Source organism: Durio zibethinus, chromosome 6 (assembly GCF_047325235.1).
Source record: "Durio zibethinus cultivar Kanyao isolate XHJ-2024 chromosome 6, ASM4732523v1, whole genome shotgun sequence".
Lineage (NCBI taxonomy): Eukaryota > Viridiplantae > Streptophyta > Magnoliopsida > Malvales > Malvaceae > Durio > Durio zibethinus.
This window is the reverse complement of record NC_143167.1, coordinates 31,295,462-31,320,679: the sequence shown is the minus strand read 5'-3', so window position 1 is coordinate 31,320,679 and position 25,218 is coordinate 31,295,462. Positions and strand designations below refer to the sequence as shown.

The following is a 25,218-nucleotide window of genomic DNA, read 5'->3' as shown; positions in this document are numbered from 1 at the left end:
TACTTACTTAACAAGTCACTATCAGTTTCTTTAGACTTTGATATTTCAGAAAGAGTGTGGACAGGGAAAGATACTTCATACTCTTACTTGAAAGTTTTTAGGTGTAAAGCATTCATGTATGTGTCGAAAGAGCAGAGATCAAAGCTTGACAGTAAAGCCACACAGTGTGTGTTTGTAAGATATAGTGATGAAAAATTTGACTACAGGGTATGAGATCCAGTAAAGAGAAAGATAGTCAGAAGCAGAGATGTGGTCTTCATGAAAAAAAAACTATAGCAGACTTTGAGAAAAATGAAAAGACTACACGGGTTACTGTTGAGTGTGATATTTCAACATCGACAGAGATTTTACAAGAAAAAGTCACAGATGGTGGAAATGAGCAAGAAACAAAATTTAGGGATATGAATGAGCCAGTCACAGTTGGTGATGAGTCAGATGTAATTAATTTTGAGTAGAAAAAGCAATCTTCTCTACATGAGAATGTTGAACAAGGGGAGCTACCTTCGACATCAAGTGATATAGAGTCTCAGCCTAGGAGATCTACTAAAGAGCGAAAGTCATCTATCAGGTATCCAAGTTCATATTTTATTTTAGTTACTAGTAAAATAGAGCTAAAAAGCTTTCAAGATGTGCAGGCTACTTCGGATAGAGAGCACTGGTTAAAAGTAATGAAAGAAGAGATGAAATCATTACGAAATAATGGTACTTATTATCTTGTTAAGCTTTCAAAAGAGAAGAGGTCATTAAAAAATAAATGGATGTTCAAGTTGAAAAAAAGATGGTAACAAACTAGTGATGTACAAAGCTCGATTGATAGTAAAAAGTTTTTCTCAGAAATCAGGCATCGATTTTGATGAGATTTTTACTCCAGTTGTAAAGATGAGTTCTATTCGAGTGGTACTGAGATTAGCAGCTAGTTTGAATCTTGAGTTTGAGCAACTTGATGTTAAAAGTATATTTTTACATGGTGATTTGTAGGAAGACATTTATATGAATCAACCTGAGGGTTTTGAAGTGAAAGAAAAAGAGCACTTAGTTTGTAAATTAAAAAAAAAGCTTGTATGGCTTGAAACAAGCTCCGTGACAGTGGTACAAGAAGTTTGATTCTTTTATGGTGAGTCATAGCTATAAAAAAACAGCAACGGATTCTTGTGTGTATATTAAATAATTTTTTAATGGTAACTTCATTATCCTATTATTATATTTTAATGATATGTTGATTATAGGATAAGATGCTAGTATGATTTGTAGGTTGAAAGAATAATTATCTAAGTCTTTTGATATGAAAGATTTAGGTCCAGCAAAGCAGATTCTTGGTATGAAAATTATCCAAGATAGAAGAGCTGGAAAGCTGTGGTTGTCATAGGAAAAGTATGTTGAACGAGTGCTTGGTAGATTCAACATGCAACATACCAATTCAATTAGCAGTCCACTTGCCAACCATTTTCATCTAAATAAGAAATCTTATACAGTGTTTAAGGAAGAGCAACTAGCTATGTCTAATATTCTTTATTCTTTCGTAGTCAGTTCTTTAATGTATCTTATGGCTTATACAATACCTAACATTGCTCATGCAGTTAGTGTAGTGAGCAGATTTTTTTCTAATCCGAAAAAAATTCACTGAAAAGTAGTGAAATGAATTTTTAGATATTTGAGGGGTACCTCAAAAATTATGCTTGACTTATGGAGTTTCACAACCAGTTCTAAAAGGATTTACTGATGTTGACATGACAGGTGATCTTGATAGTAAGAAATCTACTTCAGGGTATTTATTCACTTTTACAGAAAGAGCTGTATCTTGGTAATCTAAGTTACAGAAGTGTGTTGCTTTATTAACTACAGAGGCTGAGTATATTGCAACAATCAAAGTATGTAAAGAATGCTTTGGATGCAATATTTTTTTCTTGAATTGAGGTTGAATCAAAAAGAGTATGTGATATTTTATGATAGTCAGAGTGCTTTAGATTTGAGTAAGAATACCATGTACCATGCTAGAACAAAACACATTGATGTTAGATACATTGGTTATGTTCAGTAATTGAAGAACAGCAGATGTTGTTAAAAAGTTCATACTGATAAGAATGTAGTAGATATGTTGATTAAGATACTTCTTAGGAAAAAACTTGAATTTTGTAGTAACTTGGTCGGAATGAATTCCTTGGCCAAGGTAAGTTTCAAATGAAACTACTATGGTGATGAATCTCCTCCTAATGAGGTTGAAAAGGGAGATTGTTAGAAAAATAGGGTCCAGCCTCATGTAAGTGATTTTGGATCAAGTAAAGGCCATGGGCCTTAATCTTTCATTTTACACAGAGCCCTAGCTACTTAATGAAAAAAAAGTGAAACTGTTTTAAAGGTGTGTAAAAAACCAAGTAGAGAAAGAAGAAAAGCCAAAAAAAGCAGAGAGAAAAAAGAGAAGAGAGAGTTGGTTAAACAAAAGTCGATTTGTGGTTTGATTGAGTTGGTACTTTATCAGGAGGTTTATGATTCAAAGTTCTACATTCTGAAAGGTGAAGATCGGGTTTGAAGCTCTCTAGAAACAAATCCAATGTGTATTTATTGAGTCACTTATTTGGTGAAATTTCTTCAATTATTTCTCTAGTTATTGTTTAGCTCTAGTTTTAGCTAGAGAAGAACTTTGTATACCTATTATTTGATAGTGAAGATTTTTCTGGTGGTCCATGATTTTTTCCTTCTACACTGGAGGGTTTTCCACGTAAATCTTAGTGTGCTTTATTTTTCTTACATTTTTTTATTATTGATTGTTGTCTATTACTTCTATATTGTTGTGATTATTGCTTCAGGTGTAACACATCAGTGTTAGTCCTACTCAACGGATCATATAAAGCGACATGAACACTAGTAAAGCTTCAACTGTTGGCACATAGTAGTCATATGCTATAATATTTACCCAATCTAGGTTTTTCTTTGTAGAATCAATAGGATAACTCATTAAGTTGACAGTTGGCATGCTTTGAGCCGACATAGTTAATAGCAACTATGTCTTACCAGAGTTTCTTAACTCAAAAGCTACCTCAGCTTGCCATTCATCCAAAAAAGCTCTCAAACTGGTCATGTTGGTGCTATTTCTAAGGACAACCCCACAAAGGTCCAGGCCATGAAAGCCATAAAGCCTGGCTATTTTTACGAAAGATTTAATGAAAGATTTTTTATTGGAAGTTTGATTAATCATCAAAGAAAAGGTTGTTGACTCACTTTTTCCAACCAAAATGGATAGAAGTGTAGTAATCGATGCATTTTTTAGTTTTAGAATGTTGGTGAAGTTAGAGAAGGGTTGTTCATTTGAGGAGTTGATTTGAAATTGGTAGGAAGTAGAATTTATAAAAGTAAAAGCGTAAAAAAGATGAGTGAAAATAGCAGAATTTATATCAAAAATAAAAAAGTTAGTAGAAGAATCCCAGTAACCAGCTTTGATCTATGTTTGTGAGCTTGAGCATTGCAGTTTGAACGAGAGAAACATGAGGGGAAGAAGGAGGTAGATGTCATGCCTCAGACCAAAACGCAACACTACCATATTATCTTGAAGTAAAACCTTAAAGTAATACGAAATTTTTTTCTTAATCATTCTAAAATTCTTCAATAAACTGATATAGTCTGTCAAGTAAAATACATATATTTAATCTAACAATGATGCATCTCTATATATCTAAATACCAGCCATATAAAAATACAAAATCGTTTCATAAGATCTTATTGACCAACAATATCTCCAATGCCCAAGTAATTTTTTTAATTTGATCCTCTAGCTCTCTTAAGACTAAGCAAACCTATTATTTCAATCGTTTGAAAAGAAAAAGTAAAACGTGAATGAGCAAACCACAGCTCAATAAGTATAGGCTCATACACCTTATCGAATTAAGTATTTTTTTCATACATATTATATAAACTATTCAAAACATTCATCAAATTATAATATCAAAATATTTTAAAAATCATCTTTCTATCAAACATTTCATCGATCATAAATCAATATAAAAACATGTCAATTTATAAATCATTGCAAAATACTTTATCATTTGAATATCATAATCAAACCAAATCATGGATCAATTATTAAAAATTATCGTAAATCATCATCATCATAAATCATCATTATCATTCATTTATCGTTAGTTATGATCATTGCTATAACTCATGACATTGGCTGTATCGATAATTTCATCATCGTGATCATTGCTAACTATTATAACTCGTTAGCCAAGGTTTTATGTCACGAGCTGAAACTCAAACTCCAGGCCCGCGCGACTTCAGAACTCGGGTATCCACTCATCCTATGTTTCAGATCAGTTTACCAGTCACGGTTCATACTCTTTTGAGGTATTGTCCGCTTTGACCCCTTTGGCCTCATGGTTTTGTCTTATAAAAGGTACCTCATAAGGAGAGAAATGTATGAACCCTTATATTTCATAGCTAACTCTAGTACATAGTCGATGTAGGATTTTTGACTTCACTCTATGATCGTAACATTCTCTTTCACTCCAATGGAGGCCCACCATCCTTGGTGGCACATCGCTAGTACTCCCAGAGCTGGCTTTGATTTCACTTGTTACGAGTTGAAACTCAGCCTCCAAGCCTATGTGACTCTAGGACCTGGGTATCCATTCATCTAACTTTTCAGATCAGTTTATCAGTCATGGTTCACTTCTTTGTGAGGTATTTTTCGTTCTGACCCCTCTGACCTCACGATTTTATCCCATAAAAGGCGCCTTATAAGAAAGAAAATGTGTGAACCCTTGTATTCCATAGCTAAGTCTAGTACACAGCTTATGTGAGATTCTTGACTTCACTCCAGGACCTGACACTTACGTTAACTACTATTACCCGTTAGCCAGAGTCGTATGATCATATCTTTGCAAACTACTATTACCCGTTAGTTAAGATTATAAAACTAATTCTGGTGTCGATGATCTCATTTTTCAAAAATTGTAAAAGCGTAGCTATTATAAAATCGTTCTTTAAATATAAATCATTTTCTTATTTTATTCATTAGAGTGATCCAGCATTTACATAAAAAAATACAAAATAATCATATGCTTGATCTTATTTTCATACATTGAAAATAATGAAATAAAACATTATTCATTTAAAAACTTACTTATATATATTAAAAAACAAGCAAAGTGTATGAGATTCTACTTGCCTCATTTCGTTTTCACCATTTAGTTTTTCTCCCAAAATAATTAATGCCCTATTTAAAATCATTTCAACATTATAGTAATTAATCAACTCATTTGAGACCACTTATACTAAAACAACTAAGTTAAACAAGAAATAACTCAAGTAACTAATTCCGGTAGCCTATGCTACTTTCATTAAAACGATCATATCTCAAGATATCAAACTTAAAATTAAAATCTTTTTAATGTTTTAGAAACTAGACTCGATAAGCTTTCTAATCATATATTAACCATCTCGTGATTCCTTGTGAATTAATTATAATAATTTTTGAAATCTACATCAGATGCTATTGCCAGACAGCCTGTATACCTTCTAATAAAAATTACATATTTATTCATAGGAAACTCCAAATTCGATTCTGCTTCTTTTGTTGGAAAGTGGACTCAATTAGCTTTTCAAACATATATGGCTTAATATGTAAATCCTTGTATAAAAATTAAGACAAATTTTAAAATTCAACTCTGATGCTGTTACCTTACAGCCTGCATATCCTTAAGTAAAAATTAGACAACTCTTCGTAAAAAACTTGGATTCGACTTTCGTTTATTTCATTAGAAAATATATTCAACATGCTTTCCAACGATATATAATAATCATAGCAATAATTTATTCATTAGTATAAAATTTTATTTTATTCACTATTATAGATCATAACATTTCATCTAAAAATAAAATTTCTACTTCAATCTTTAAAATCTTAAATCCCTATTTTCAGCTTTTAAACTCCATTCAATAATCATCAATAAATCTTAAAAACATGAAATAAACAAAGCCCAATAATTTACTCAAATAAATCATAAAGATTAATAAAAGATTTTATAATTTTTCTTGATTTTTCTCTTAGAACTTCAACCATAAATAATAGCGGCCAATATTCAATATGGTATATCTCTTAAACAAAAAGATAGTATATACTTATTTTTAGAAGATTAATTTGATTGTAGTTTTTGATTTTGAATTTTATATTTGATTTTGAATTTTATATTTGATTTTTATACTCTCCAATCTTAAGAAAAACGAGAAAAAAAAACTATATATTTTTTTATTTCACGATAACTAAACTTTTTTATATAATATTTTAATTTTTTTAATTAAATAATATCATAATAAATTAATAAATTTTTATATTAATCTAGCTCAATTATTATTTGAGTTAGATATTACAGTAGATGGGTTTAGAAGATGGGTTTAGAAGCCATCGAAAGAAGCAAGGTCTTGCCAAGAAAGTAGAAAGTACACGTTTTTATAATTTGTTAAGCAAGATGCACATGTCTCTTGACTACATGTAGATTACGTAAGAAAAATAATATTCTTTTGGCGACAGTCGTTGGCCGACAATATACGGTATGTATTGAAGATTTTTTATGGCAATTTCACGGGACATGTCTGTCGAGTATTGCAGAAAAATGGAAGTGTTCAAAAAGACTTTTGTTAATGTCTTCCAATCTCTGATTTAAGAGTTACTAAGTTGAATTTTAGAAGCCAAAGAGAGCTTTTCATACAGATAGACTTTAGGTAGGGATAGCTGTCTATTCCATTTGACAGGTGCCACCACTTGGGTCCCTTTCTCTAGCCCTTAAAACACTTAACCGGCCTACGTTCAAATCACAAAAAATCCTCTTTATGCAATTTATTGTTCCTATTTTCTCTCTTCCCTTAGAGTAATGGGTACTTGCAGCATGTGGAAACTCAAATCAAAACTAAAGGGTTTGAAACCTCTGAAAAACCTATGATGGAATAAGCCTTTTGCCCATCTGTTTTGATGAATGGTACGTGAGAGAAAGGAAAAAAAAAAAGATGCTAGAGGCTGTGATTTTTATTGATCAGGATCGAATTTCTTAACCATTTGATAAGAAACCAATGTGCCTTCGGTTTCATATTGGATCAAGTTTCGTGTAACCCTTCACCTTAGATGAAAATAGAAAATAAACGTGGAAAACAGTTCGGAAACGGCCATTTTCAAGGCTTACCAATTTCCGAATTGGCTACTGACTAATGAAGCTTTCCATTCCAAGTCTACATGAAGATCGTTGCTTGGTTCCAAAGCATACCCTCTACTGTCTGAACATTTGTAATTGGCTTTTGGCTTACAACGGTAAAAAATGGAGGATAAAACCTATATGAAGTTATATAAGTGGAGTTCGTGAAATTTTTTATTAAAAATAAATAAATAAAAATTTTGATAAAAAATTTAAATTAATAAATTAATAAAATTTATTATAAAAATAATAATATATAAAATATTATTTAAAATATTAATTATAATTTAAATTTGATCGATATTTATTTAACTATAAAAATTTATTAATATTTTTATTAAAATATTTATTTAATAAATATTTCAAAAAATTTTAAAATTTATACGTTGATTTATATAATAAAATCTTTTAATCTATTAATTTTAATTTATTTATTTTCAATAAAAAATTTTACGAATTTTACTAATGAAATTTCATGTAAGTTTTTCCAAACGCTGAAAGTGAAAAGAAAATTTGTTTCATGCTTGGGCATTAGGGCTCTATTTTCAAGCCGATTATTCATGAAAGGTCTGTTGTTTTTTTTGGAAGTTGGAACAGTCTGGAAAATGAAAACCCAAGGTCTCTGGCCCAAAAGATTTACGAGAAGCAGCCCAGCTACCATGGAAGCATAAGCTTGCTTATTAGCAGTTTAGCACCTCCACCAAAAAGAAAAATGGAACCCAGATCATTGGTTTGAATGGTGTTGTTCAACCCTCTATAGCCAAAAATGTCTTATTGTTATTGATGGCATAACCTTTTTAATCTATCAAGTTGGACGAACTGTGTAAACCATAGTCCTTTGAGGAGAAAAGAGACTGGAACTGTGGAACAAATTCTATTAATGAATTTCACATGCAAAGCCTAAACTCTCACCCAGCAACCACTTCTGAAAGTGTAGAATCATCAACTGAACATATTTCTACCTACAATGCAGATCTCTTTTCCTCATCGTCATTGCATTTTGCCGAGAAAGCAGGCCTCTTTGGAGTCGCCATTTGTGTGTTTTCATTTTTCAGCATTGAAGAGACATCCAACATAGTAGGGCCTGTCATTTGCATTTTCCTGGACACACAGTACAGCTATTTGAATGCATCTCATGAGTTTGCAGGCTGAAGTTCTGTCATCCAATGAGGGATCCATAAATTCCAGGCAGGTCATACGCCTCAAATCATGACATATATCATGAAACTTGCAGCTCAATTAACAGAAATACAGAATATATTCATTCACCACAATGTTAGTATAAAAATAGATGCAATCAAGTCCTTCGCCTCTTGGTCTACAGGCTGGATCTCCTCATCTTTCCCCCTTATAAGTGCTACGCCCTCCCTTGAACCCAAAAAAAAAAAAGAAGAAGAAGAAGAAGAAGATGTAATCAATAAAACTTACAAAATCAAGCAGACTTAAAACATTTATCCAGCCCATATACAATGGCATTCCTCTTTCCACTTATAACTTACAAAAGTAGAACCTCAAATGGGTACATATCAGATTTGAGAGAGTACCATATATAAACGAAACTTTATAGATAAAGTTTGTGAACTTCCTTATAAGAACTTAGTAAATAAGAATTAAAATAAAAAATCAAAACTAATAGATAGAAATATCTTATCACATAAATCAAACGTGCAAAATTAAAAATTTTTTTTTATAAATTTTGATGTATTTATTAAATAGATATTTTTAATAAAAATATTAAATTTTGATATATTTATTAAATATATATTTTTAATAAAAATATTGATAGAATTTTAATTGTCGAATAAATATTAATAAAATTTAAATTATAAATAATATTTTTAATAATTTTTTATATATTATTGATTTTCACGTTAAATTTTATCAATCTATTGAATCAAATTTTTTATTAAAATTTTTATTTACTTATTTTTAATAATAAATTTTATGAATTCTATTTATAAAACTTCCTGTAATGTTTTATTCTCTCCAACACATTCAAGAGGAACGTTACCACTGCATTAATTGACTAGTCAAAAAATTTAATGGTTCAGCATTTACTAACAATGTTCTTGTTTTGAATGGTCAACTGTCAAATAGCTTTGTTTTGAATGGACTTGGCACTTACTATGCCCAACAATACCACTTGTGTTTGCTTCAAGTCCTTATTTTGCTAAAATTCTTGTCATACCAAAATCTGATATTTTAGGCTTCATATCAGCGTCCGGCAAAATGTTGCTAAAGTATTCTTGAGAGATAGAGAGCCCTTTAAATGATCTCAACACGGTTTTCTCCAGTCCAATAAAAGCTTTCTAAGGGGGTCTACATCATAACAGGTTATACTCAATCAGTTAAATAACCATTCAAAGAATCTAACTTAAAACACAAGTTGCAAGCTAATGCACATGATTTTCAATGCAAATTGCCAATCAATATTGACTCATCAGTTATTGTATTTGACGCAAAATAGATCAGGGCAGACCAAAAAGCAAGCAGTCCAGGCTCTTATTCGGCATGCACTCTTATATCAGCACATGTTCTTCTTTATCTATGAAGAATCCCAAAACTCTTAACAAGATTTACATGCTGTAATTTTGCTGTGAGCATAACTTCATTCTTGAACTCCTCAAACCACTGGGTAGACGTTTTTGAGAGTTGGGGCAGGAAGAGAAGTCCCTCCCGTAACGTGTTTGATATGTTTCTTTCAGCAAACAGTGTTTTCATGTCTCGTCAATATTCGTTTGCACGTCGTTTTTCAACCTCAAAAGTCTGAAATACAAGTCAATAATGCAATTGCAAAGTTCTTTGACTTTTTCTTTGATTTTGACCTGAGCGGGATTGAGTTAGCGGATTCTGCGGAGTGCAGATTACCAGTTTAAATGCTGTCGGCCCGAGTGGAAAGGACTCGGTTTAAGTTTTTTTTGGACGGTGGATTGATTGTGATTAAATTAAAAAAAATAAAAATTTTTTATTATAATTAAAATTAAAAAATTATTATAATTATGTTTAAAAAATTTTAATAAAAAAATTATTTTAATTTAATTTTATTAAAATTAATATTTAAATTTAATTAATATTACGATAAATTTAATCACATCTAATCAAAATACGGCGAAATGTAAACGAGACTTAAACCGCTGCCCAGTCGGGCAATTTATGAGCTGTACTTGGACTAACCGAGCCTCAAGTTAGAGGTGCCTTGAAGTCTATGCAGATTAAACAGACAAGGGCTCGGATGCAAGCACACCTTTTTTTTCCATTTAATGCCCGATGATGCGCACACAACACGATAAGTACGATGAACCCTAACGTGTGTGTGTAAATATATATATATATATATATAAAATATAATATAATATAATATAATGTAATATAATTTTTTTTTAATTAAACGTTTGTGAGCATGATAAGCTATCCGTGCTATGAAATTTTTATCTCATGAAAATATGTAACAATAATGTCAAATTATATCCTATAATTTTAAAATTAATTGTATGAAAAGTTTAAAAAAAAAATTAAATTATAATTTTGAATCTTCTTGTATTATTTATTTTTATTAAAAATAATTTTTTCATTTATTTTCTTAACTATTCCTTATAAATATGGCGTGAAAAATAATAATATTATTGATTTTAGAAATTACAAATTTTTTTAGTAACATCATAGGGGTTTAGGTTTTTAGTGATATTTTTTTAACATTTAGTGGTATTTATAAATGCCACTAAAAGATTTACAGCATTTGTAAAAAATGTCAGTCAGAGTACCAGCTATACATGCGTCGAAAAAAATAACGACGTTTTCTATAAAATTCAATTATATTAGTAGCGTTTATATGTGAAAATTACCGTTATTTTAACGGCATTCGTATATTTGAAATACCTCTAATTTAGTAGTGTTTTTATCATAAAAACGTCACTAATATAGTAACATTTATATGATAAAATATCGCTGTATTAGTGGCATTTGTATATAAAAAATACTACTATTTTAATGGCATTCGTATCTTTAAAACGCTGCTAATTTAGTGATATTTTTATCAAAAAAATATCGTTAATTTGGTGGTGTTTTTTGATAAGAATACCGCTACATTTAGTGGCATTTTATGGTATGGTAAAACACCATTAAATTATTCATTTAGTGGTGTTTCAGAATGTGAACGCTGCAAAATTAAGAAATTTTAATTTTTTTTAAAAATATTCTGTTAATATTTATTATTTTCATTAATAAGAAATGTTAAAATAAATAAAAACGAACTTAAATTTGAAAACTGAAATTAATAAATACTTAATTACATTCAAATATGCATATAATTAACACAAAGTTTAATAATTAGTATAATAACATTCAAATTTTTTTAATACATTAACAAAAAAAATTAAAATGTATGAAATTGATGACTACATGGATTTGAAAAACTACCATTTAATGAAAGAATTTTTTCACCTTGGTCACTAGTATGTTCAAGAACCTACTGAATAATACTATATAATTTTTAACACTTCATAATAAGCTTTATTATATAAATATTTACTAAATATAATACTTGAGTTGGTAGACCACCGAGATTAGTTTTTGAAAATTATTATTGCACAAAATTCGTAAGATGATCGAATTGATTATACAACTACGAAAATTTTGCACACTCTTGCTCCATTCTAACACGTTTTCCTCAATTTTGGCATACTCTTGTTCTCTTTCTGCTTTCATTTGCTGAAAACATTATAGTATAGTTTGCAACTCTTCTCTCAATATCAAAATATCTCGCGAAGACTGACTTGCTGAGAATATAAATTGCTGAAAGCTATATCCATAATAGATAGATGGTGTTGGACCCAATCCAAGGCTTCAGACCCGTCCATGCCTCTTTTTTTCAGCAACTTTTATGAATATATGATTTTTTTAATTCTTGCATGTTAACAAAACCATCAGCTGCTACTTCAATTTCAGCAATCATTTTCACTTTCGTTTTCTCCTGTAAATTAGTCATATACAACTATAAAGTTTAATGATTAATTGACAATATGTTAAAAAGAGTAAATATTTACTTTCTATTAAAATACATATTACAAATTACCACAATTTTTTGTGTTTTGACATTCATGTAAGATCTGTATTTTTTTGTGTGTGTTAAGTAAAAAAGTTTCACACGTCTAATTTTTTATCCCATCTCAATCTCCTATATAAAAACATATGTTATTGTTAAATACATATCAACTGTAACTTATTCATGTATATCAAGCTTGTCAATCAAGTTAAAAATTTTTGAATAATTTTACTATTATGTATTTAATCTATCTAAATTGTTAAAATATAATATAATTGTAAAATTTTATTTTGACCCCTTAACAACACAATAGTCTTAAACAGACGCAAACAATAAAAGCATTTTGGTCTTTCACAGATATCGATCATGGTTACTAAATTCAATTATTTAGACAAGTTTACACCTCATGGATTGAAGCCATCCAAACTGGTCAAAGCCATCTAAAAGTTTAATTTGTATTTTTTTCTTTTAAAGGCAAAAATAGTCTCAAATAGATATAAACGATAACTTTTTCATACATATCAACCATAGAAATCAAATTCAATTAATCAGACAAGTTTATATCAAGTATTGAAGCTATCCAAACTATTAAAATAGAATAATAACAACAGTATTGTATTTTTACCTAAATAGACATAAACAATAATTTTTTCATACATATCAACCGTGGCAATTAAGTTCAATACTTTTGATAAGTTTAATATCATGTATTGAAACTATTAAAACTATTAAAATAGAACAATAATTGTTAATGTACATATTTACTTTTTAACAGCACAAAAAGTTCATTCATTAGAATAAGTTTAAAATTATAAACTTACTATTTCTTTTTACTTTTTTGCAAAACTTTTTGATCAATTTGTGTAGCTATATTTTTGTTGCTTTCTGCTACCAATCCTAATATGTTCTATTTTTTATCATAAAAAATAATTACGTATATGGTAGAAATACAAATATTATCAACTTAAAGCATAAAACACTTTCATTATTTCATTCTACTATACAAAGTTATAAATTAGTATCTCTTTTTTTTCTGTGAAAATTATCATAGATAAGATAAATGATTGTTGCTTCATAGCAATCTATGGTGGTAAATTCTAAAGAATCAATATAACTAGCCAAGTACTATAAGAAGTACTCATCATTTTAAATGATTTAAATCCATCAGATGCCAGTCCAAGCATAACATTTCGAGGATCAGACGCAAAGTCTGAAAAACCTAAAATGAAATTATTTTCATGCCAAAGAATCTGCAGGATGCCTCAATGATCCATTATCCATCTGCCTCTTATAACGTCACCTCATTGAATCTACAGTTTTGAAAGACATGAAGAGTCATTGAAGTCTTGGTATTAATGAAAAATAGCATAAAACCTTACAGACTTTTTTTTTTTATGTAGATTTCATCACCATCCTCATTTAACCATTCATCGGGGTTTTTATCTACCCAACGAGCAATACCACACAAATGATAAAATTCTTGATTTTTTCTATCACCCTAACACAACATGCAGTCATTGGGACAACTATGAATTTTTTCATATCCGAGACCCAAACCCTTGATTATTTTCTTTGATTCCTTACAAGATTCAGAGATTTTTGTCAAAATAAATATTTTTTTTATAAACTCTAATAATAAAGTTAGAGAGTTTCTCATCCATCCACATAAGTATTTAAAGTAAAAAAAAATGAACACAGAAAGATAACCTTGAATGTTTCGATCTCTCATAAAATTTTTCATTCATATCTTCAAGTAACTTATAAAACTTTGATGCTTTTTTTCTAGGTTATTGGTCACCTACACCTATCCCAAGTTCACCATATTCATTCGTTTCAACATTAGATTGATTAAATCCATTATTTTAGAGAAACGAATTACGAAAATGTTGGTTATGAATATTAAAAACATCTCATAACATACCTTTAATGTCATATATTATAAAAAGATCATATTAGGATTGAGGAGCCCTTGAAGTTGAATGAACTTTAGTGAAAGATCTTGAAAGTACAGACTCTTCATGAAAATACCAATTAATCTATCCAGAGACAAATCCAATACAAATTAAATGTTCGAAAATAACTTCACGCATTTATCAATTAATATTAGCACACTTCACATATGAGCATAATATCATATTATCTTCACTTGTATTCTCAAATGTAAAATTAAAAAAAAAAATTCACTCTTTCTCTGTACTCTTGACTTAATCTTGATTTTTGCATCCAACTTTTATCCATTTAGTACTTACTACATTATCAGACCAAATGTAGATAAATAATTTATATGAAAACGAACATGTAAAATACTTAAGTTTACTATGTTTCAAACAAAAGATAATAACAAGACAAGTACTTAAAGAAGACCAGAACTTTTTGTTGTGAAGTATTTTCTTAACTATCCTAGAATATTTGTAGTTGTGGTTCCATAATAAGGTAAAACAGGTTCAGAGAAAACCTAAAAAAAGAAAAAAATGAAAGGGAAAGGGAAAGGAAAGTGGATGATGAGTTCCAAATAGGTATTTAAGGAAGATGGGTTTTTGGAGAAAATTTTTAAACTAAAAAGAATATCTCGAATTGCAAAAGCTAAAAGAACAGTAGAATGAAGCAACAGCTAAAGTAAATAACTAATGAATAGTCGAAATAGGTTCTAAAAGAGAAAGCTCAAATGCTAAAAGACAAAGGAAAAAGAAAGTAAATTGTAATTGGTCTGAAAAAAAAATAGTAGAATAATAAAGATGAAGTTTGAAGTTGGTGATTGGATGCACTAAGTTTGGGGATAATTTAATTAGACCGAATTATTGAAGCCATTTACTAATAAAAACGCCTTCAATAATTTTCTCTTAAATATTTTTTGGGTATATTATAGGCACCTTCAATATTCTTGTAATAAAATTTTAAGGGGATTATTAAAGACGTTTATACACGAAAAACGTCTTCACTAATTTTTTTTAATTTTTGTGGTTTATTTATTAAAGATATTTTTTACATAATACGTCTTCAATAATTTCTTTCATTTTTATCAATGAATATCAGTAAAGGCAGTTTTTTACTAAAAATGCTTTCAACAATTTCCTTTATTATACGCCTACAATAATTTGTTTACATAATTATTGAAGATCTTTTTTGAAAAAAACGCCTTCAATAATTTTTAAAAAAAAATTATTTGAGATTATCAAAGGCGTCTTTTAGTAAAAAATGCTTTCAATATTCCACTGTTTAAATTTTAAGTGGCTTATTGAAAAAGTTTATTCTAGAAAAACACTTTCACTAATTCATTATAATTTTTTAAAGAATTTATTGAAGGGGTTTATTGCATTATACGCCTTCAATAATTTTTGTACATAATTATTAAAGATGTTTTTTGAGAGAAAACGCCTTCAATAATTTTCTTATAAAAATTATTTTAGATTATTAAAGGTGTCTTCTAGTAGAAAATTCTTTCAATATTGCACTACTAAAATTTTAAAAGGGTTATTGAATGCGTTTATTCCAAAAAAATGCCATCACTAATTCGTTCTAACTTTTGAAAGAATTTATTGAAGGCATTTTTTGCATTATACTCCTTCAATAATTTCTTTTTAAAAATTGTTTAGGATAATTAAATGCATCTTTTAGTAGAAAACGCTTTCAATATTTCACTACTAAAATTTTAAGTGGTTATTCAAGGTGTTTATTATAGAAAAACGCATTCACTAATTCATTATAATTTTTGAAGAAATTTATTGAAGGCATTACTGAAGGTGTTTATTCCACAAAAAATATCTTTACTAATTCATTATAATTTTTTGAAAGAATTTATTGAAGGTGTTTTCTGTAAAATATGCCTTCAATAATTCACTCATTTTGTTAATACAAAATTATTGGAGGTGTTTTTAGCATCATGCACCTTCAATATTTTTTGTACAAAATTATTGAAAGTATTTTTTTAAGGAAAATGCCTTTACTAATTTTCTTTAAAAAATTATTTGGGATAATTAAACGTGTCTTTTAGTATAAAACGCCTTCAATAATTTTAATCAGATTATTGAAGGTATTTTTTTGAAAAAAAATGCCTTCACTAATTTGCTCTAATTTTTTCAAGGAATTTATTGATGATATTTTTTGCATAATATGCCTTTAATAAATTCCCTCCATTCTTATCACGGGAATATTAGTCAAGGCGATTTTATACTAAAAATGCCTTTAATAATTTTTATACTGAATTATTGAAGACATTTTTTTACGAAAAATGCTTTAATAATTTTCTTTGAATTTTTTTTTTTGAGATTATTAAAGGTGTCTTTTAGTAAGAAATGCCTTCAATAATCTCCTAGTAAAAATTTTAAGAGAATTATTGAAGGTATTTTTTTCCAGAAAAATGCCTTCACTTATAATTTTTATATTCATTCCCTTGTCTTGAATATTGAAATCACAAACTGCTAGTACAGAGAATGATTAAAAGCTGTAATAATCAATTAAACCAAACCCATAAACACATTTATATCAGACTTTTAGTTTTTTTATCTTTATCGTCACCACTGACCTTCAACAACTCAACGATGCGCACATTTCTGTTTACCGATATGTCTTTATTTTTTTGTATACTATATTATTTATATTATTTGATAGAGATTTTTTTCCAGTTCTTTACTATTTATAAATGCATATATATTTTTATTCATTTCACCGTAACCATAGTCATCCAAGCACCTGTCATTGAATGTATGCTATTTATGTATAGTTATTTTTAAATATTATGGTTTACTGAATGGTATTGTGTGATATTATTTTGTTGAATGGTATTGTACGATATTGGTATGCTGAATGGTTTGCTTAATGGTTTACGAAATGGTTTGCTAAATGGTATTTTTGAATGGTTTTTTGAATGGTGTTTCTAAATGGTTTATTGAATGGTGTTTCTGAACACATTGCTGATTGGTTTACTGAATGGTGATTCTGTAGGTAATATGGTTTTGATTGTATTTAATTACGTATAGTGTTAAATTTAGACAGTCATTTTAGTATATTTCGTATAGTTATGATTAAAATCGTAAGTATTATAGACTCCGAACAATATAATTATCATTTTACTGAACATGCATAAGACACTTGTAGACCAAAAAAGAAAAGAAAGGAGATGAAATAAATAAATTAAAATGAGTGACACAAAAATTCAAATTGACTTCAATCAAAGTGGACAGCCTGTGTTTGAAAGAGTTGTCAAGTTGGCTATTCATATTGGTGCCGTAGTTCGTAGTAGCATTTCAATTATGTACACCAATTGATGACGAGTTCTTGATGATCTAAAAGATGATATATGGCAATCGGTTGTGGTATGTTTATTCAACTATTTTATAAAATTTGTTAAATAATCATTTAATTGAAATTTAATGTGTTCATACTAATTGTGTTAAAGTATTTAGGAACGGTTTGACATCCCAATTGATTATAAAAAAATTGTGTTACAATCTACTGAAAAAGCATTCAAAAACTTTAAAAGCATATTGACAACCCAATATATTTTACAACTCGCTGATCAAGGTAATGTATTGGCTATTCCACCTATGTCATATGCATATATAATAAGTGTTAAAGATTGGATAAATTTTATTCTAGATCGACTATCAAAAGATTTTTCAGTACGTAAACCCATTAACAAAAAAATTATTTATAAGATTTTATACAATATATTCAACATCTTCATATGTGATTGATGTAATTTCTTTTTTTGTAAAAAATCAAAGAAAACCAACGAAACATTTGGGCCAAACAAATATATCACCATCGGACAGCACCAAACAAATATATCACCATCGGACAGCAAGAAAGGGATATGCAAATGTGAAGTATGAGCTTGTAAGTATTCACACACTTGTTTTATACTTATTAATGAATATTTATGAACATTCATTTCATAGATTCTGATTCTTATATTATAATAATTTAATAAGAATCAATGAGCTCTAGAACTAAAGTTTCTAGATAGGATATTTGGAAACAAAGATATTTGATGAATGATGGATCATTTGCAGATGAAGTAACTGAAGAAATGGCTAAAAAGATTGTATGTATAACTACTTGTTTAATATCATGTATGATTGGCATTGTGGTTGTATGCATGACTCTATACTAGCTTATATAGATTTGTTATTACAGCCCATCTTATTATTGTTTTTCAGGATAATTATGCTATCAAAGTTAAATCCGATGAACTTGCAACCCAATATGGCGAAGATCCATTGTCTTTACCATTGAAAGCTAAAGAAATACCTCGTCAAGTTTGTGGGATTGGTAAATTTGTGTTGCCATTAAAGTTTTTTAGTAATCAACCAAAAACTTAGTGAATGATAAATGCACAATATGAAGCAATTATTGAGCAACAATAACAATGACTTGATGATTAGGAGCAACGCATCAATGACCAACAGCAAAGAGTCATTACTTTGGAGGTTATGTTAGCAACAATGCAGCATCGCATGCCTGTAAGCTAATCGAATAGCATCGTCCACGTAAGACAAGCTTCCGTTACAAGTCAAGTAAGAAACCCAACTTCTGTTACCAGCTATGAAGTATGATTTTATTAATAAGTTTAATATTAATTAATTTATTATATTTATTGATTTAATTTTAATACTTATATTTCATTATATATTGTAGCAGGATGTTGAGACTCAAAGTATGAACCCTTGCTCAGGGTACCATACATGAGTTATCTAATTATTTGCTCAATCATTTATCCAAAGAAAACTGTATAACCATTGAGTCTGAGGAAGGATTATTTGATAAACCATCATTTTCTTACATTAATATGGATGAGGTTAAAAAATTTTGTGAACTGGATGAAATATCAGCTGTTGATATTATTTCTTATATGAGGTTAGCTTATAAACACAAATATGCATACTTAATATGTATTAATCTATATTATGATGTAATACTAACTAGTATTATTGATTGTTATCGCGTAACTTTCTATATAGAGAGTTCAATGCGAGACAGTTGACCCATAAATTTAGATTCATTGACCCTAACTTCATTATTGAGCAAAGTGACATGTCACTTTTCATGCTACTCATGTGATTGAATGCATGAAAAAATCAGCTGATTATTATTTGCTCTCGTATAATGCACAATAAGTTATATTCATACAAATAATTATTTCAACCTTATCCAATTTTGATATGATACCTAATTTGAGTATATCATTCTTATTATTTTGTAGTCGTAATTGGGTGCTTATTGTGATTGACACCAAATTCTTAACGCCATACTTACTTAATTCAGCTAATCCAACGGCGATGCCTAACTCCGAAATTTAAACTTTTATAAAGAGGTATTACATGTTATTATATTATATATCTTCTATTTCTTCATAAGCAATTTTATTTATGTATTAAGTAAATTTTTTCTTTTCAATTTAGGGTAATATATGCATTCAATAAGAAGGCAAAGAAAAAATGGATGTCATTATCGGTAAATATGAAATTTATTCTTTTATGTTGAGATTGTGTTGATAAATATTTGTTAAACCCACTCAATTTAATTTTCAGGTATTTCGTTAACCTGAAAATACTGAATGTGGATATTATGTCCTTCATTTTATACGGAAGATAGTTTTATATGATTTTATGATCACACCATTCAAGGTTAGTATAAATTTTATAAAGTTATTATATCTTCAAAAAAATAAAAAGCTAAATTATGTTCTCATTTATTAACATTTACTTTTGATTTTTTTTTTAGTGGGAGAGTAAAGAAAGCTTCACGGTAAAAGAATTTGATGAAGTCTGTAAAGAATGATGTGAGTATATATTATCATTTATTGATAAACCTTAAGGTTGGACATTGCTGGTTGAATGTAAATATATGAAGATCATTTATTATAATGTATTTAACATGGCATGTTGAATGGATAATTTAAGTTTGTAGATTGGGGTATTGATTTAATATTATTGCTATATATTGTTTTATATGAATAAACATATATTGAGTACGATTATTTGAGAAAAATATATTAATATGACAACGTTATCAATTTTAAATTTAGATGTGTGGTCAATTTATTGAAACACAACAATGTTCATAATATAAATTTCAAAATGTAATTCGTAGTATCACATATATAAACCAAATATTTTTTGGATATAAACCTATAACTGACTTCAAATGTTTTATGAGTATAAACCTACAACTGACTTCACATATATAATTAAACCAAAGTTTTTTTGATGAGATTACTGAAGGCGTTTTTAGCAAGAAAACGCCTTGAATAATCTTTAACAAAATGTTATTGAAGGCGTTTTTGACCAAAATCGCCTTTAATAATCCAACTTAAAAATTTATTGTGTGGATTATTAAAGGTGTTTTACGCCAAAAACGCTTTCAAGAATCCGCTCAAACTTTTCTGTATGAATTATTAAAAGCGTTTTTGACTAAAATTACCTTCATTAATTGCTCATGAAAATTTATTGATTAGATTATTAAAGACGTTTTTGATCAAAAACGCTTTCAAGAATCTGTTTCATATTATTTTTATGGATTATTAAAGGCGTTTTTCTGTCAAAACTGACTTCAATATTCCCTTTCCAAAATTTTTTAAAACGATTTGTGAAGACGTTTTTGCCTAGAAAACGCCTAGAATAATTAATTACAAATAATCCATTCAAAAACCAAAAAAAGGTTAAAAGGAGGGATCAAACCTATCACTCTATGGTTAACAACTGTATGATCCTTAAATTTTGATAGAATATTTATTGAAAACGTTTTTGAAGAAAAACGCCTTCAATAATCTTGTGAAATTTTTTCATGAAATTATTAAAGGTGTCTTTTGTATAAAAAACCTTCAATAATCGTATATTTTTTTTTATGAAAAAATTATTCAAGACGTTGTCTGTCAAAAACGTCTTTAGTATTCATTCAAAATTTTAAAATAGTATTATTCAAGTCGTTTTAGTCCATAAACGTCGTTAATATCAAGTCTTTAGTAGAGTTTATAAGTAGAAACGCTACTATTTGAATATTTAGTGTCGTTTTGATAATAAATGACTTAAGTTTTATAAAAACATAAAAGCTAGCGACGTTTGTAAGTGAAATACTGTTACAAAATTGTCACTAATCTTCAATTTTCTTGTAGTGTGACCTGTGTCAACGAACGACCATTTCTGTAATCGGTGAATTATCGATGGAATATATTTCTCGCTGCAAGTGAGAATTTTTTTGCTCAACACCTTCATTGCTTTTAGTTGAGAAAGCAGGTCTCTTCGGAGTGGCCACTGGTGTAGTTTCATTTGTAAGCATTGAATAGACTTCCAACATGGTAGGCCTGTCATTTGCGCTTTCCTGCACACACAATAGAGCTATTTGCATGCATCTCAATAACTTATAGGATGTACTTGTGTCATCCAGTGAGGGATCCACAAATTCCATGCCTTTGCCCTCTCTCCATAGCTCATATGCCTGAGATTAATTTAAATGAAAAATCCAATAATTTCACAATATAATAGAAAGGGTGTTGAGATATGTTAGCAATGAAACTTACGAAATCGAGAAGACTTAAATTTTCATGGAGCCCGTATGAATGTGCATTCCTCTTTCCACTTATGATTTGAAGAAGTAGGACTCCAAAACTATACACATCCGATTTGATGGAGTATAAACCGTTCTTAACATATTCAGGAGGAACATAACCACTGCAACAAATTGGCTAATAGTGCTTAGCACTAGTTTATGATTAGATGAAATTAATAGCTATGATTTGAATAATGCACTTACTATGTGCCCACGATTCTGTTTGTGTTTGCTTCAACTCCATCTTTGGTGAAAATTCTAGCCATGCCAAAATCTGATATCTTAGGTTTCATGTTTTCATCTAATAAAATGTTGCTAGCTTTCATGTCTCTGTGAATAATTGTCAATCTGGAGTATTCTTGAAGATATAGAAGCCCTTGAGTAACCCCTTCAATGATATCGACACGCTTTTTCCAATCCAACATGAATCGTTTTATGGGGTCTGCAATGCATCTCAGTGGATTATGAGCAGTCAATGAAACAAACAATCATTCTGAACCAAAATAAATAAACAAAAGAAAAAACAAAGATCACATAGATTTCAATGCTAATCATCAACAAAAAAATGCTTATGTATTGTCATAGGACGCAAGATAGGTTAACTGCCAACCATAAAGGTAGTAGTCCAAACTCTTGTTTGGCATATATTCATAGACCAGCATATGTTCTTCTCTATCAACGCAGAATCCCAAAACTTGAACAAGATTTACATGCTGTAGTTTTGCTGTTAGCATAACCTCATTTTTAAACTCCTCAAATCCTTGTGCAGATGTCCTTGAGAGTTTTTTTACTGCTATTTCTTGTCCATCTGATAATACACCCTAACAATTAAATGAGCAATTATTGTTAGTGCCCCATGTCTCGACCCATATAGGTAGTGTCCTGGCAAAATGCAATATGAATTCCAAACTTTACACCAATTAGCTAGATAATTAGTGTAGCGCATTACCTTGTAAACAGGACCATATCCACCCTCTCCCAGCTTATTTTCACGTGAGAACCTATCAGTAGCCACCTCGATATCAGAGAAACTATAGACCACCAGATTAGGAACATTGCTATTAAAATCTACAGCAGCTGTCATCTGATTTGCTTTGGACTTGGAATATTTAGATACGTGCACCATCTCTATCAACCAAACAAAAAAGACTATGATGAAAAAGCTTTTGGTTAATTGCATTTGAAATGGGATCTAAAAATGAGAAAAAAGTGTCAATAAAATGAAATTTCCCTAGGCAATGATGCTGATAAGTTCCAACTCAAAAGATTTACCTTTCCTCTTTCTCTTTACCCTTAACAAGTAGTATGCCAACGCGCCAACCAAAAGCAAGAGCACAACAATTGGAATCAAAATACTAATCAGCACTAACCGCCCTTTCTTTTGTGGATTATCACCATTGGCAGAACCAGATGCTGACAAAAAAAATATAGAAGGTATATCAAGAATATTCTTTGAAAACATTGTCATTTGTAAGATGTTTATGTCTTGGCTTCTTTAGATTATATCTTTCTTAATTCACTCATTTTTTTATCCTTATCATGCTGGCTTGGTGAGCCCACCCATTCATATGCCAAAGAATTAAAGAAACAATGACCTAAGAAATCCTAAATCTCAAGGAAAACCTATGAAAGGACTAATCCATTGTCCAGACTTTTTCGCTAACTTTTTGGATAAATTTCTAGTATATGCCCTGCTCAACAATATTATTTTCCTTTCTTATCAAGACATAGAATTCTTAATACTTATGCAGAAGAAAATTTTATTGGTTGGAAAGAGTGAAGCATCCGTTTCATACCAGCTTGCGAAAGCATCCAGTTGTCATCATGGGAAACTTGCCAAACAAAGTAACCCAGCAACTTCTTTTCCTTGGCATAGGAAACTTTAATTTTGACAACCTCAACATCATCAAAACCAATCCAAGTCGCTCCAACAGTGCAGTAATTCACTACATAAGTACCATTATACACTGAATTGGCTCCATATCTTTGAATGTAATTCCTGATGTCCTTGTACATCAAATCCCCATCTTCTGAAATAGCTGGTCCTGATGCTGGTGCGCCAATGATGTTATCCTTGGGGTCCACAAGTGTCCATGCATAGCCATAGAAAGGGAAGCCCAAAACCAACTTACTGGCTGGTAATCCTCCATTAATCCATGACTCTATACCAAAATCTGTATTAAAATTACTGGCTGGGTCATACAGAGCTGCATGAGCCCTTGTAAAGTTCTCCCACGTTGGACTATAGAAGTCATAAGCCATAACATGTAACCAATTCAAGTTTCTCTTCAATGCCTCAACTGGATAAGTTGAGGACTGTGAATACCGCGAGTACGGAACTGCTGCAGTCAATATCAACTCAGACTGGCTAGAATTTCTCTCCTCTGAATCAATTGCAGCTCGCCATTCTTCAAAGAGAATAGCCATATTGCTCATATCAGAGCTGGTGTTGGCTGAAACCCAGCTAAAGTCTAAGCCCTGGAAACCATATAGCCTAGCTGTTTTTATTGAGGAATCAATGAAAGATTTCCTGTGGGAGGAATTGCTTACCATTGAAAGTATGATCGAATGGTTTGCACTTCCACCCCCTATGGATAGAAGCGTGGTTATTGATGGGTTTTTCTGTTTGACAGTGTTAGTGAAAACGGAGAAGTATTGCTCATCAGAATACGAAATAGAGAGCTGATAGGAGGAGGAATTCAAGTTTGCAAAGGCGCAAATAAGGTGAGTAAAGAGAGCAGAATTTATATCAGAAATGGAGAATTCACTACCTGAATACCAGTAACCAGCTTGCATCCAGGTTTGTGCTATTGACGGATGCAATACTATAGAGAGAAAAATATGGAGAAAAACTATGATAAACTTATGTGCCATGGAGGAAACTTGCAGGGGTGATGATTTCTACTAGAATTTAGATCTATTAAAAGTAAAGTTTGTTGACAAAATACAGAGAAGCATAAAGACAAATGTACACCCCACATGACACGTGCACTTTAATTTTCACGTCTGAGATAAGTTAACTGGTTGAATAGTCAGCCATTTTATTTAGTCTAAATGTTCAAGAACTAAAATTTGGACATTTTTTCAATTAAAAATATCAATTTTAATTTAATTCAATTAGGTTTCGTTTGATAATCATAAAAATAATTTTCTCAAATTTATTTTTTTAATTTTAATTTTTTGGATGACTTAATTTAACAAAGGCAACAAAAAAAACCTTTCGATTAATAAAAAATCATAAGATAAAACACAAAAATTGTCTTCCGTTTCTCTTGGGCGAAAGACAATTTACAAAACACATCAACACTCGAACCCAACAACTGCAAGCCGTCATGAACTCGACACCCCAACCCAAACCCAGCAAGCAGTCAACCGTTAACTTCTTTCCCCTTTTTTAGCAACTGTCTCCTTTGAATTACCGAAAGTAACAAATTCATTTTTTTTACCTTCCTT

The 25,218-nt window shown here is 29.9% G+C and overlaps 1 protein-coding gene and 1 pseudogene across 5 annotated transcripts; both read right to left on the bottom strand.

Annotated features, from left to right (window-relative positions):
• Positions 1-2,476: 2,476 nt before the first annotated feature.
• Positions 2,477-3,863, bottom strand: LOC149518570 (class V chitinase-like; annotated as a pseudogene).
• A 17,344-nt stretch (positions 3,864-21,207) lies between these two features.
• LOC111285038 (cysteine-rich receptor-like protein kinase 10) lies at positions 21,208-24,679 on the bottom strand. Of its 5 annotated transcripts, none has more exons than XM_089762897.1 (7): positions 23,562-24,679; positions 23,038-23,178; positions 22,715-22,914; positions 22,376-22,586; positions 21,970-22,207; positions 21,737-21,887; positions 21,208-21,537 (listed from the first exon to the last, which is right to left on the bottom strand). In XM_089762897.1, exons 1-7 carry the CDS (start codon positions 24,637-24,639, stop codon positions 21,343-21,345), a joined length of 2,214 nt encoding a protein of 737 aa, XP_089619023.1. In that variant the 5' UTR covers positions 24,640-24,679; the 3' UTR covers positions 21,208-21,342. The 5 variants fall into 5 exon arrangements, with proteins under 5 accessions (XP_089619023.1, XP_089619022.1, XP_022729992.1 ...); XM_089762896.1 differs by having other exon boundaries at positions 21,208-21,654; positions 23,562-24,676; XM_022874257.2 differs by having other exon boundaries at positions 21,208-21,654; positions 22,715-22,893; positions 23,562-24,675.
• Between the last annotated feature and the right edge of the window lie 539 nt (positions 24,680-25,218).

Excerpts from the sequence above, each read along its gene's own strand:
- LOC111285038 (XM_089762896.1), bottom strand. The coding sequence starts at position 24,639 with ATGGCACATAAGTTTATCATAGTTTTTCTCCATATTTTTCTCTCTATA. Across the intron at positions 22,208-22,375 it reads TTTGGACTACTACCTTTATG|ACCCCATAAAACGATTCATG; the intron begins GTTGGCAGTTAA and ends GATGCATTGCAG. Across the intron at positions 21,888-21,969 it reads AACAGAATCGTGGGCACATA|TGGTTATGTTCCTCCTGAAT; the intron begins GTAAGTGCATTA and ends AATTTGTTGCAG.